The sequence below is a fragment of the Hylobates moloch genome, unplaced genomic scaffold (genome assembly GCF_009828535.3).
Source record: "Hylobates moloch isolate HMO894 unplaced genomic scaffold, HMol_V3 SCAFFOLD_4, whole genome shotgun sequence".
NCBI classification, from domain to species: Eukaryota; Metazoa; Chordata; class Mammalia; order Primates; family Hylobatidae; genus Hylobates; species Hylobates moloch.
In genome coordinates this window covers 161509969-161523679 of record NW_026652279.1, presented here as the reverse complement: position 1 = coordinate 161523679, position 13711 = coordinate 161509969, and the positions used below count along the sequence as shown (strand labels likewise).

General features: G+C 48.5%; 1 protein-coding gene across 6 annotated transcripts in view; it reads left to right on the top strand.

Annotated features, from left to right (window-relative positions):
- Positions 1-3693: 3693 nt before the first annotated feature.
- Positions 3694-13711, top strand: part of TMTC4 (transmembrane O-mannosyltransferase targeting cadherins 4) — a 69425-nt gene continuing 59407 nt past the window's right edge. The window contains exons 1-2 of one of the 6 annotated variants that reach the window (XM_032151230.2): positions 3694-3843; positions 9811-10026. In XM_032151230.2, coding sequence (XP_032007121.1) covers positions 9865-10026 — 162 coding nt within the window. In that variant the 5' untranslated portion in view covers positions 3694-3843; positions 9811-9864. Of the gene's footprint in view, positions 3844-8037; positions 10027-13711 lie in introns of those variants that run through there. The other 5 variants (XM_032151227.2, XM_058438037.1, XM_058438036.1 and 2 more) reach the window with 5 other exon arrangements.

The following is a 13711-nucleotide window of genomic DNA, read 5'->3' as shown; positions in this document are numbered from 1 at the left end:
CAACCTGGTGAAACCCCGTCTCTACTAAAAATACAAAAATTAGCTGGGCATGGTGGCAGGTGCCTGTAATCCCAGATACTTGGGAGGCTGAGGCAGGAGAATCACTTGAAACCGGGAGGAGGAGGTTGCAGTGAGCTGAGATTGCACCACTGCACTCCAGCCTGGGCAACAGAGTGAGTCTCCGTCTCTTTGACAAACCCGACAAAAACAAGCAATGTGGAAAGGATTCCCTATTTAATAAATGGTGCTGGAAAACTGGCTACCCATATGCAGAAAGCTGAAACTGGGTCCCTTCCTTACACCTTATACAAAAATTAATTCAAGATGGATTAAAGACTTAAATGTTAGACTTAAAACCATAAAAACTCTAGAAGAAAACCTAGGCAATACCATTCAGGACATAGGCATGGGCAAAGACTTCATGACTAAAACACCAAAAGCAATGGCAACAAAAGCCAAAATTGACAAATGGGATCTAATTAAACTAAAGAGCTTCTGCACAGCAAAAGAATCTATCATCAGAGTGAACAGGCAACCTACAGAATGGGAGAAAATGTTTGCATCTACCCATCTGACAAAGGGCTACTATTCAGAATCTTCAAAGAACTTAAACAAATTTACAAGAAAAAAACAACCCCATCCAAAAGTGGGCAAAGGATATGAACAGACACTTCTCAAAAGAAGACATTTACAAAGCCAACAGACACAGGAAAAAATGCTCATTATCACTGGCCATCAGAGAAATGCAAATCAAAACCACAATAAGATACCATCTCATGCCAGTTAGAATGGCGATCATTAAAAATTCAGGAAACAACAGATGCTGGAGAGGATGTGGAAAAACAGGAACGCTTTTATACTGTTGGTGGGAGTATAAACTAGTTCAACCATTGTGGAAGACAGTGTGGCTATTCCTCAAGCATCTAGAACTAGAAACACCATTTGACCCAGGGATCCCATTACTGGGTATATACCCAAAGGATTATAACTCACACTACTATAAAGGCACATGCACACGTATGTTTATCGCGGCACTATTCAAAATAGCAAAGACTTGGAACCAACCCAAATGTCCATCAGTGATAGACTGCATTAAGAAACTGTGGCATATATATACCATGGAATACTATGCAGCCATAAAAAAGGATGAGTTCATGTCCTTTGCAGGGACACGGATGAAGCTGCAAACCATCATTCTGAGCAAAGCATCACAAGGACAGAAAACCAAACACCGCATGTTCTCACTCCTAGGTGGGAGTTGAACAATAAGAACACATGGACACAGGGTGGGGAATCTCACACACCCACACCGGGGCCTGTCGGGGGTGGGGTGCTGGGGGAGGGATAGCATTAGGAGAAATACCTAATGTAAATGACGAGTTGATGGGTGCAGCAAACCAACATGGCACATGCATACCTATGTAACAAACCTGCAAGTTCTGCACATGTACCCTAGAACTTAAAGTATAAAAAAAAAAAAATTCTGACTAAAATCTCATCTGCTTTTTATTTCCACCAGGCACTGGTGATTCTATGTCAGTCAGCAGTGTGCTGGTAAATGTTCAACAACTGACTCTCTGGGGAAAATAGAAATGTGTGCCTATATATACAACCGTGTGTGTTATGTTTCTGATATAAAGGATGTGTAATAAACAACACACAAATAAAAGGCAGACACTCTATTGTCAGTTCTATCTACTTGACTGATTCTCACAGAAAGCTTTGGTTCCTTTTTGCCAAAGGCTTGTATCTGAATCCATCCAATGCTTGTAACTCAACCATGATGTGACTAGTGAAATTACATACCGATCCACTTTTTGCCAACAAATTTATTGTCCTTAAATCTGATATGTGATCTGTTAAACTACTTCTTACCCTTGTATAAACTCATTAAACTGCTATCTTTTTGTTTCAGCACTAAACACAACACATTTTTAAGTTTAATCTACATTATTAACATTTTCCCCATCACTTTAAGTCTAGACACAATCAGCAAAACAAATCGATCCCTGATTCATGATTCACAATGTTGGCTAATTTCCATGGTGTAAATACTTCGACCATGGCCCATTACAGTCTACCAATAAGACATCACTGAGTGTGGGCCGGGAAGACGCATGTGCAGTAAGCACATTACGATACGTAATACTGGAAATGGTAGGAAGTGGACAGACTTCAGAGATATTTAGGAAGTAGAATCTTGGCGATTCGTTAGATGCCGAGGTGAAGGCAGAGTTTGGGAAACACTAGATGGTGGTGTCTTCACTATCACAGGGAGACAGGAAGTTGAAAGCAAGCAGGGAAAGGACGCATTCAGCTTTGGATGGGTTCCATTTGAGGTGCTTGTTACCAGGAGTAGCTGAATAGGAAGCTAGATAAACGGATTTGGAGCTCAGAGGAGCAAAGATTAGAGTTGTAAATTTGGGATATATTGATTTAAACGTTGACAGCAGGTTAAATCATTCAGGGCAAAATTGTGGAGTAAGAGGAAAGGTCTGAGACCTTGAAAACTCTGTTATTTGGTGGTCACCCAGAGTAGACAAGCACGCCAAGACTGGGGACAGACAGGAAAGTGGAGCACCCTCCCGCCAAAGGAAGACGTGTTTTAAGGAGAAAGAAGGAATTTTGCTCAGATCAGGTAACGCGAGAAAGGAGAGTGTCCTTTGACTTTAGTGATGTGGATGCTACTTGCGACAATTAAAAAGGCAATTTCACCGAGTGTGAAAACGAACACGTGGAGTTGAGAGGCCACAAAACTGGGGGCAGGCGCCTCTTTCACCAACTTCAGCGATGGAAAGTAGAAGAGGGTGGCAGCAAGGGTACGTGGAGTAGAGAATCTTGGAATGATGAAATGCCGAGGATACGGATTCCAGTCCAGAGGGAGCAACGGATCGGATTCTGCGATACTGGAAAAACAAAAGGTGCGGGGGCTCGGTGATGGAGGGAGCAGGTGTGCAGTTTTGCCGGTGGAAAGTGGAAGAAGTTTCTCTTTTTTCCTGAAGCAGGAGGCAAAGACCTCTGAGAGTGGGAGTGTGGGGGGTGTGCCGGCCCCCCGGATGGGAGTGGAGGTTTGGAACCAAGTGGCCCGAGCCTGCGGTGAGTGGGCCTGCCCTGGGTGGCTCTGGCCGCAGCAGGGTCGATGGGGCAGCATGGTCTGGGCAGGAAGAACACGGCTTCAGTCAGTTGTGTTCTGAGAAGCAGAAGGTGGAGACACGCACGTTTTAAACAACTCCTCCCGGACAGGAAGAAGTGGAGTTCTGGCTGTTCTGCGAGGAAGCCGCAGTCCTAGCGCGGAGACCACCGCGCGGGCGAAACGCCAGACGGGCCAGAAATAGGGTCCCGCGCGCGGACCCCGGAGGAAGAGCGAGGGCTCGCTCGGTTTCCCGCAGCCAGCCTCTCCCAACCCAGCTGGGGCCGCCCCTTCCCGCCCCGGCCCCGCCTCGGCCCCGCCTCAGCTCCGCGCCCACAACCCGGCTTCCTCTTCTCCCGCCGGGTCCGTCTGTCCCTGCGCCTCCTTCGCCGCCGACTAGCGCCCCCTGGCCTGACGTCACCGGCGCGTCCGCCAATGAGCTGAGGAGGGACTTGGCTGCGGCCTGAAAGTGACGGGAGCAGCAGCCAATGGTCGGGCGGAAGGGGCGGGCTGAGACGGGTGCTGGGGGGGGCGCCCGCGCGCGTGGGGAGCTGCGGGCGGCGCGGCACGGGGGGGCCGGGGGCGCGGCGGGAGGGGTTGGGGGGGCGGCGCGCGCGCGGCCCCTCCCCCTGCCAGGTCCGGGCGGGCGCCTGGAGCCGCCGGAGTTTCCGCACCCGGGAGGGAGATGCGGCCAGGGCTCAGGCTCCTTGCAGGTAACGCGCAGGGCGGCCGCTGCAGGGCCGAGCGCGCCGCGGGGCGAGCGGAGTTGGACGCGGAGCGGGCGCGGGCTCTCTGCTGCCGCCGTGTCCCGAGCCCCTCACGGTGGCCCGGGCCGGAGCGGCGCTGCTGGTGGAGTTGGTTCCGGGACCTGAGCTGCTGCCCGGGCCGGGGTCACGGGGGACGCGGGCCCCTGTGTGAGCCGCACATGGGACAAAGGGCGCGTCGTGGAGGCTGCGCGCCCCGCATGCCCGCGCCGCGCTCGGGCCCCTGCGCTCCTCCGCCCGGGCAGAGGTCGCCGCCCCCAGCCCCTTCCTTCACAGCCGCGCCGGCGCTCCCTCGGCCCAGGCGCACCGGGCGCCTGCGGCGCGGCCCCGGAGCGGCCATCTGGCCGCGGGGCCCCGCGCCTGGCCGCCAGCTGGCCGCGGCGCAGGCGATGGCTGGACACAGCCGGGCCGCTTGGCCGCCTGCCCTTGGTTCCGCGGCGGCTCCCCCGCTGCGCCGCGAGCGCCTGCTACTCCACGCTCGGCTGCGGAGCGGAGCGGCGCGAGCGCGGGGCCACCGGCCCGGGGCCACCGAGCCGCCACTTCCCGGCGTGGGCTCGGAGTTTGGGGAAGCCGAGCAGGTGGCGCAGCCACCGTCCACCTCCTGCGAACTCTGCGGGGCTTCTGGTCTTGTTGATGTTGTGGCTATGGGCTGTGTGTGTGTTTTTCTTTTTTTGAAAACCACACACAAAAGAAGGGAGGAGTTAGAGGAACGATCTAGCCACTATGAGTCATCCCACACTTCGCTCTTTCCCCGGGAGAGCAAATGCATGGGGAGAATGTCTTGAGAAACAAATTATAGTAGGGACTGACTGGGTCCCCTCCCTGTCCCTTTTCTCTGCAGTCCTGTCTGCGCCGGGCGCGTCCCAGACGGAGGTGGGGTAAAATGACGGCCAGCGCACCTAGATGGGGGTAATGGCTACAAGCTAGCAAACTGGAAACTTTCTGGGGCAGTGGAACTGTGAATATCAAACCACACACATTCTTGCTATAGGCAGCCATGGCCCTCGTGCGCTACTGAATTATAAATGGGAAGGCCGTCACAGCAGGAGGATACCTTAGCCTTCAGTAGCATGTATTCAGCACTGCACGGAGGAGGGCGGTGGTGGTGGCTCGCTCCCCTGCCTTGAGGGGCCCAGGATGGGATCAGCCAGGAAACTGCCAGGCCGGGGTATGCAGGGTCACAAACGATTGTGTTCTCTAATCTGATTCCCAGAGGCGCTGTCACCTCTCAGCGTGGCAGAGGATGGCTGGCTATGTGGTTGAATGTTACAGATGAGGTAGAAAGGCTGGGCAGAGGTCAGCAGGTCCCTGGATGCATGGAGGGGAATATTCTTCTGTAGGTGGCTGCTGCTAATTTTTCCAAGGGGAAACATTTAGATTTGGTCTCGCCATTCTGTTTACTGCAGTCCAGGCTGCTGTGTCAGCTGTCATTGGGTCCTCATGGTTCACAGCTGGACGACATTTGTTTTTCGGGGGTCCCTGTGTGAGGTCTTTTTGACCTTCTCACTGATGATTAATTTGTTTTAACCTCCTGAAAACAGAGGCTCGATATGAGAAGTTTGAGAAATTGTAGGATAAAGGGACCTCTGCTTTGTTCCAGATTCAGCCCCTGTTGAGGGGCCAGTTGATTCTGTCACAGGAGTCAGGTAGCGAGCAGAACACTGACTTCATTCCTCCTGGGTTGTGCCCTCTGCTTGGCCTCTAGCTGAGGCCACAGTGGGTCTCTCTTGCTTCATAAGGTGAACTAACGATCCAGCTATGGCAGAGGAGCCAGGGAGCCCAGACAGGACATCATGTGGAGAAGAGGGACCAGAAAGTTCAACCTAGGGCCCATCTGGAAGAAAACAGAGCTTCCTTTCCTGTTTCATGGCCTGGGTGTAAAAAACGGTGTAAAAAGTTACGGTGGTTCACACCTGTAATCCCCATGCTTTGGAAGGCCGAGGCAGGAGGATCGCTTGAAGCCAGGAGTTTGATTCCAGCTTGGGCAACATAGTGAGACCCTGTCTCTACAAAAAAATATTTAAAATAGCCAGGCATAGTGGCATATGCCTATAGTCCCAGCTACTTGGGAGGCTGAGGTGGAAGGGTCCCTTGAGCCCAGTAAGGTGAGGCTGTGGTGAGCTATGATCATACCACTGCACTCCAGCCTGGGTGGCAGAGTGAAACCCTGTCTCAAAAAGAAGGGGGAAGGGATATAGAGAGGGTGGTCCCCCGTCTCTACCACTGTACTCAGACAGGGCTTCTTTTACCTGAGTGCCAAGCCTGGCTCAGGTCATTGAGAAACAGAAGTCGTTTAGTGTTGGAGGAAGGAGAGTTGGGAACAGGGTCACTGTGTATGGTTGTACAGTTTGTGCCAGACACCTGACCAAGGAAGCCATGTGCCCTGGGTCTGCCCAAAAGAAGGGTCCGCCTTTCTCAATCGCACCAGGTCACCCGATGGGCTACTGCTGGCCCTAGTGCTCAGCCCATCTGCAGGAATAAACACTGGCAACATGGGTGTGCCCGAGACAGGCGGTCAGGGAATAGGAAGCAGTGGCTAATTTCTCCAAAATCTAACAATAATGAGAACTAGTTGTTTGCATACATTTTCTCCTTTAATCCTTACCACCATCCTCTGAAGAAAGTAGTGGTGGTACTATGTTGTGCCAGTGAGGAAATTGATTCTTAGAAAGACTAAGCAGTTCAAGGTCGTGCAGCCGGCAAGTCCAGGTTTGTCCGTCACCAGAGCCTTTGGTCTCAACCACTGGACCAGACTGATCACTTTGCCTGGCTTGCTAACAAATTGTAGCTTTTTTTTGTTTGTTTTTGCGTGTGCTAGTGAAAGGCATTTTCCGAACTATTCCACTATGTACATTAACAGTAAATCCCTTCAAAGAAAAGAGCATTTGTGAGTATTTTCAGTGGCAGCAAAGAAGTGGGAGGCCTTGGAGAAAGGGGAAGGAGCCCCCTGAAATAGAGAAGAAGGGCAGTCACAGCAAGGAGGGGAGAGCCAGCCAGAACTGGGAAATGATGTGGGGGCAGGGGCATTGGAGGTAGGCCAGGTTTCCTGCTGTCCCTGCAAGAGCAGAGGAGGAGATATCTGACATCCGCTGAGTCAGCCATCCAGTTGACTTCCCAAGAGTCTGGACCTGGCCTCCTACCAGGGCACCTCGTTGATGGTGTGGTCCACAGTCTGCCTTATATATCCTGGGGCTGTGGCTTGGAACATGATTATTGCTTGGAACATGATTATGCTTAGAACTTATTGCTTAGAACATGTTTATGTTCTAAGCAATCTGAGATACGGTCGCTAATTTAGGAGCACAAAGTATTTCCTGATTTAGTATTCTACTTAGAAGGCCATTTGAACCTTGACTAATGTTTGTGAAATAATTTTCAAATATTTCAGACTGAAGCAGATAATATCCAGGCTCAGTGGCACACTCCTATCGTCCCAGCTACTTGGGAGACTGAGGCAGGAGGATTACTTGTGCCCAAAAGTTGAATCAAGTCTGGGCAACATAGCAAGACACCATCTCCAAAAATATATTGCATTAGCCAATAAATTCACTATTGAAACAATAAAACAGATAACGTCAAAACCGGTTACATGACCTTTTGTCAGCTCATGACTCTATTGTGCATTTAAAATTGCTATGAATTATTTGTTTTCCTTCACATTTAATTTTCTAAATTTTCTTATTCTCCCCATGTTAAATCATAGTATCTTCCTAACTATTCAATATTTGGCTTTGTTGGGGCGTGTTGTTGTTTGAGACAGGGTCTCACTCTTGCCCATGCTGTAGAGCCAAGATGTGATCTCAGCTCACTGCAGCCTGGAACTCCTGGGCTCAAGCAATACTCCCACCTCTCAGTCTTCTGAGTAGCTGGGACTGCAGGCATGCGCCTCCACACTCAGCTAATTTTTATATATATATATATTTTTTTGTAGACACTGGGTTTCACCTTGTTGCCCAGGCTGGTCTCGAACCTCTGGGCTCAAGCCATTCACCAGCCTCGGCCTCTCAAAGTGCTGGGATTACAGGCGTGAGCCATTGCAACCAGCCTTGATTTGTTGTTTTTTAAGTAGCAGGAGTAATTTCTTTAGCTGAAATGTAAGCATAGAGGTTGGGGCCTGTGTGCTAAGCTGTGTTGTGTTTGCAGTTGTAATTTAGATTCGAGAAGTGGTTTATCCTTTGACTGGAAAAGAAAAGTAGCTGCAGTATTCCCCCAGCGCTTGCTGAGAGCATGCCTTATGCCAGGCTGTGAGGCTCGAGAGACAAGCAGTGGAAGAGTTGTGGCCTGTTTCATCTCTGGATTGTAAATCTGAGCCTCCTTCTGGCCCCTGGAAGGGGACAGCATCACCATGGAATGGTGTGTCCCGTTGCCTGTTGGATCTGTCTCCATCTTCACTCAGACAGAAGGCTGTAGAAAGATGCTTGTGACTTCAGGTGACCTATTTGGCTGGCTTCTTATTGATTCCATAATCTGGGGTATCCACTTAGAGATCCAGAAACAGATACATCCAAACTGCCTTCCCAGTCAGGGGGCTGGGATTCTTTTTCATCTCAGCAGGAAAAGAACAGGGTCCAGGTCCCTTAGTAAAGACAGGAGCCTCGGTACCAATCAACCAGATACTAAAAGGGATTTCCCACAGAAAATCATTCTGTGCCTCTGCTTTCAGCCTTCTGGAAGAAAGTATTAATAATAATAGCTGGCCTCCCCTGAGCCTTCATTACAGCCAGGCAGTGCTGGGAATCCTATTTAACCCTCATGACAACTCTGGAAGGTAGGCACTCTTACCATCCCCATTTTAGTGTTGAGGAAACAGGCCCACAGAGGTCAAGTAAGTTGCCAGAGGTACCCCAGGTCAGAACCGAGCAGTCTGACCCAAACCTGATCCTGGTAAATCCAAAGAAAGCACCTGTCCAGGATGTGGTGGGAATGGGGACAGATAAAAGTGTGAGTTTAGGGGTAGGTTGAGATTTGTTTTGGCGAATTCCAAGGCAGGAAGCTGTTAGGCCCCGCTCACCACTGGGCGTTAAGATGCTTTGCAGAGGGCCGCAGGGGGTGGGCTCGGAGAGGAAAGGGGTTGTGCACAGGACCGCACAACTAACACATGGCAAGGATGAGGCACAAGCATCCCCGGCGAGAAACATTATGCCCATTTGAAAGAAAAGTTCAAAATAGTGTATATTTTTATCTTGACTCTTTCACCAGGATTGAAGGTCATATCCTCACATAGAATAGCCTCCCTTCCTTTCCTTTGTATGGCTCAGCCTTTTCTGGGACAAGATATTGTCCCCACCAGTCATTTCCTCTGTCTGTCCTCTGTGTTGAGCCAGTAGCCTAGGAACCCAGCATTCGATCCTGTGCCCCGCCTGAGGATTTCTCTGTTCGACTCCCCTGTCTCTGTGTCAGAGTCTCAGCTCCCTGGCCTGTGTGCCTGAGTGCCACAAATAGACCATAAGCTCTTTGAGAAGCAGGATTGTGTTTTACACACGACCCTCTCCCCTGCCACACACACAGTGTGCTAAAACCCAACGATGACCATTTATTGATTTTTCTTGATTGGATGAGGTAAGTTGGTAACTTTTTTTTTAAGCTTTGTAAACTGGTTCAAGGACAATTAAAAATGATTTGCCTTGTGGGGTTGATGAGGATACCATTACATTCATATTTCTGAACGATATTCCAGCATCAGAAACCAAAGGGCATCTGATTTGATAGATCCTGTGGTCGGGCCCAGGAATCTGCATGTGTCCCGTGTGACTTTTCTGCCCACTAAAGTTTGGGAAGCACAGCTTCAAATTGTTAATGATCACATCCTATAAAATCATAGCATAAATGACTATCTAGCTCTTACTCACGGTGCGCACTGCAGAAACGGTCCTACCAGTGTTGATGAATATTTATACGGTGTTGTTTTTCCTGCAGATTCCTAACCAGCATAATGCTGGAACCAGGAGCCACCAGCCTGCAGTTTTCAGAATGGCCATGTTGGACACTGATTTGGATCACATTCTTCCATCTTCTGTTCTTCCTCCATTCTGGGCTAAGTTAGTAGTGGGATTGGTTGCCATTGTGTGTTTTGCACGCAGCTATGATGGAGACTTTGTCTTTGATGACTCAGAAGCTATTGTTAACAATAAGGTTTGTATCTCAACTCTTTTCTGGTAAACTTAACTGCCCACCTGTGTCTCAGTAATCATCTAAGTTTGTGTTGCATTGTTCTCTGTGGAATGTAGGTTAAGCATTGGCCTGGGCCCCAATGGTGCTCTCGATTTTTCTGTCTCTTTTCAACATCGCCTCCTTGATTTAGTGCCTTATTGCTGGCACCAAGGTTCCGAACCCCTGCCTGAGCTCAGGCACTCCCCTCAAGAGCTCCAGTCCACATATGGATCAAAGAGGCCGTTATTCTAAGATTACAAGGCAAGGGTATTGCAGGGCATTGCAGACTTAGTATTCCAGATTTTGTGAAACATTTCCACAGTTGTTCAAAAAAAAAAACAAACCTCATCACGCATTTGCTGCAATGATGGACGGGTGTGATCACCTGCCAGAAGGTGCATCTTCAGCAGCAGGCAGGGAGCTGGCTGCCGCTTTGTCCTTCTCCAAGACTGTCGGGACAGCTTGCTGACAGCTGCTGGGGCAGGAGGAATGTGCTCCCCATGGGCGCTGCAGTTCCTGCTTGTTTCGTGTTTGGAGATTCAGAGTTGCTGAACTTGCAGAATCCCAGTTAATTTTGCTTACCAGTGGTTGCTGTGTATCAGTGCAGGAAAAATGGTAATCTTTTTCCACTCCCTACCCAGAGTTAGGGCAGAAGAAAGAGGTTTGTGGGAAAAGATGAAAAAGATTCAAGCAGGCTAAAAACTAGAGCAAGAAATGCAGAGGCAGGCAAGGCCCAGAGGAGAAAGAACTCGGAAATGGCACAAGTTAGAGCCTCTTGACAATCTATTATTCAGAAGATATTTTATGTGTGTTCCTTAGCCAGTGAAGACTTAGAGGAATATACACATTTAGCTCCCTACTAGATATAATTAGAGCAACTCTTTGTAACACTGTTGAATGCTCTTAAAAATTTGAAGTTATGGATTCTGCCAAGTAAGTATAAAGTCATTTTCATGCTGAAAATGTTGAGAAGAACTCTCTATATGACAAGCATGTATTGTATGGGGGGAACATGACTGATTTGCATATATTTTATTTGTGACATAATATTGCAATTGATCTCCATTTGAGGGCACACACTAGATCATTTTTAATGTTTTAATGGGTTTTCGTTGTTGTTGTTTTTGAGACAATCTCATTCTGTTGCCCAGGCTGGAGTGCAGTGTCACGATCTTGGCTCACTACAACCTCCGCCTCCGGGGTTCAAGCAATTCTCCTGCCTCAGCCTCCCAAGTAGCTGGGACTACAGGCATCCCACGCCTGGCTAATTTTTGTATTTTTTAGTAGAGATGGGGCTTCACTATGTTGGCCAGGCTGGTCTCGAACTCCTGACCTCAGATGATCTGCCTTCTTTGGCCTCCCAAAGTACTGGATTACAGGTGTGAGCCACCACACCTGGCCAATATTTATTTTTAATTCAAGTTCTTCATTTGTAATTTTCCTCATATTCACTCAGCAGTTACTATAGATGATTCTGTTTCAGTTCTTTTTTAAACCATGCTTAAAAGAACTAAATAACTCTACACAACTGTGTCAAACTGGTGGCTTTTTCATGAGGTGGGGACAAGGTCTTACTCTGTTGCCCAGGCTGGAGTGCAGTGGTGCAGTCATAGTTCACTGCAGCCTCCGATGCCTGGGCTCAAGCCATCCTCCCATCTTAGCCTCCCGAGTAGCTAAGATTACAGTCATGCGCCACCACGCCCAGCTGATTTTTAAAATTTTTTTGTAGAGACAGAGTCTCACTGTGTTACCTGGTTGATCTCACCTGGCCTGAAGCGATGCTCCCACCTTGGCCTCCCAAAGTGCTGGGATAACAAGCGCAAGCCACTGTGCCCAACACAGATTGGTGGCTTAATGGCCACGGAACTGCTTTTCTTACAAAGATGCAGTTTTATCATTTAAATTCCAATATTCATTTTAGTGAGAATATCTTGACTCTTCCACTTGTGGAAAGCAGAAGACATATAAAGTGTTAATTCAGAAACCATGTTGAAAAATGTTGGTCAGCCAGGAAGAACAAAAACACGAGCCGTGTTGTATGTGGAGGCCCTGGTGTCTGGGTGTAATTCTCGTTCCTTCTGTGAGGTGAGGCAGATGAAGCCATTTCGTGGTTCTGCTGAGCATGGTCTTGGCAGTGTTTTCGGGAGCATCACACTGTGCCCCTTTTGTTAACTTGCTAGCCCTCCCTTTTTCTTTTCCTGGTTAATGAAAGGCACTCCTCCGTTCATTGGCACTGTGCCTACAGTAATGTGAAACAGGCTGTTACTGGATTTTAGTGATGTTAGAGACTGTTTTCCAGATGCTTCCTTGCAGTGTGGAGTTGCCTTTTTTGTTCCTTGAGATGATGATCTTCTTTGAGACAGTGGAGTTAGGGGGAATTTTCGACACAATACATCTTTTCCATAAATCATTACGAGGAAGAATTGACCTTTCTTTCTGTAGCACACCCTGCTGTGAAGGCTCCACTTAATCAAATATTTAGAGCCTCGTTGGTGTTCATTTCCTGTTCAAAGGGAGGAAAAGATCCTCTGCCGAAGCCCTTCACAGCTGACCGGGTACTTCTGTAAGAGGGTAGAAGAAGGTAGGCTTCCAGGCTTGTCACTGAGTCAACGAAGGGAGCAGGTGCCTCACATGACCTTCACAGAATCTCTAACCTGCTCTTGGGGAGTGGTCAGTGTGCTCCCGGCGTCTGAAGCCGATCCCCATGGAAGCAAATGTCACCCTTAACAGTGGACATCAGTGACCAGCTTTGCATCTGTCACCTCTTTTCAAGCCTTTCCCTTTGAGTCAGCAAGCACTTAAGTCGCAAGTGCTGAGCCGCACAGTGGGTGTGGACCTTTGTTGCTCTTTGGGGCCACCCATCATTTGACCCATTTCTGTTTGGGGCATTCTTAGGTGCTCAGAAGACGATTTGATTAGGGAGCTGGTACAGATGGGCTGTCCCGTCAGATGCGCCCACCTGTTGGAGTCAGGAACTGGTCACGCGAGGTGGGGGCCCAGAGGCAGCCGGACAGACTCTGCAAGGTGCCCAAAGCATGATTTGTGGCTTTGCTTCTGCCACGTGCCCCTGCCCTGGCTTTCCAGGCCACAGGAGGGTCTGTGAGCTGCACACTCCCCTTCGAAGAATTCCCTTTTTGTTTAAATTAATCAGAGTTTGGTTACTGCAATGAAGAATCTTGACTGACAACCCAGGGAAATGATCAGCATGTTGTAATTTCTAGTCCCTAAAACGTTCCTGTTTAATTATGCTTTAAAGAGAAAGTTAATCTGTCATTTTTCTTTCTTACTCCACCACAGTGCCTTCTTTGCCTGTCTTCTCATTAGACACAATTTAAGCCATCTACTTTCATCTTTTAAATGTAAAAAAAATGCATTTTTAAGCATCCGTAGTATAGTACCAAATTAAATTATCTCAGCAGTAAGAGCGGTACAGTGTTTTTGTTAATATTTAGTGATTTTTATCAAGAAAAATTAAGGTTTTTTTTCTGATTTCATAGTCTGCTTAGCTCATGATCAAAAACGGAAACTTTAAAAAAAGTTTATCCATACTTATGTTTTAATTGGGACATTTTGGTAAGTTACCTTATTTAATAGATATGAGAGGTTAATAGTTATCTTATTTAGCTGTGTGGTCCACTTATTTGACACGTATTAAGCACCTTCTGTA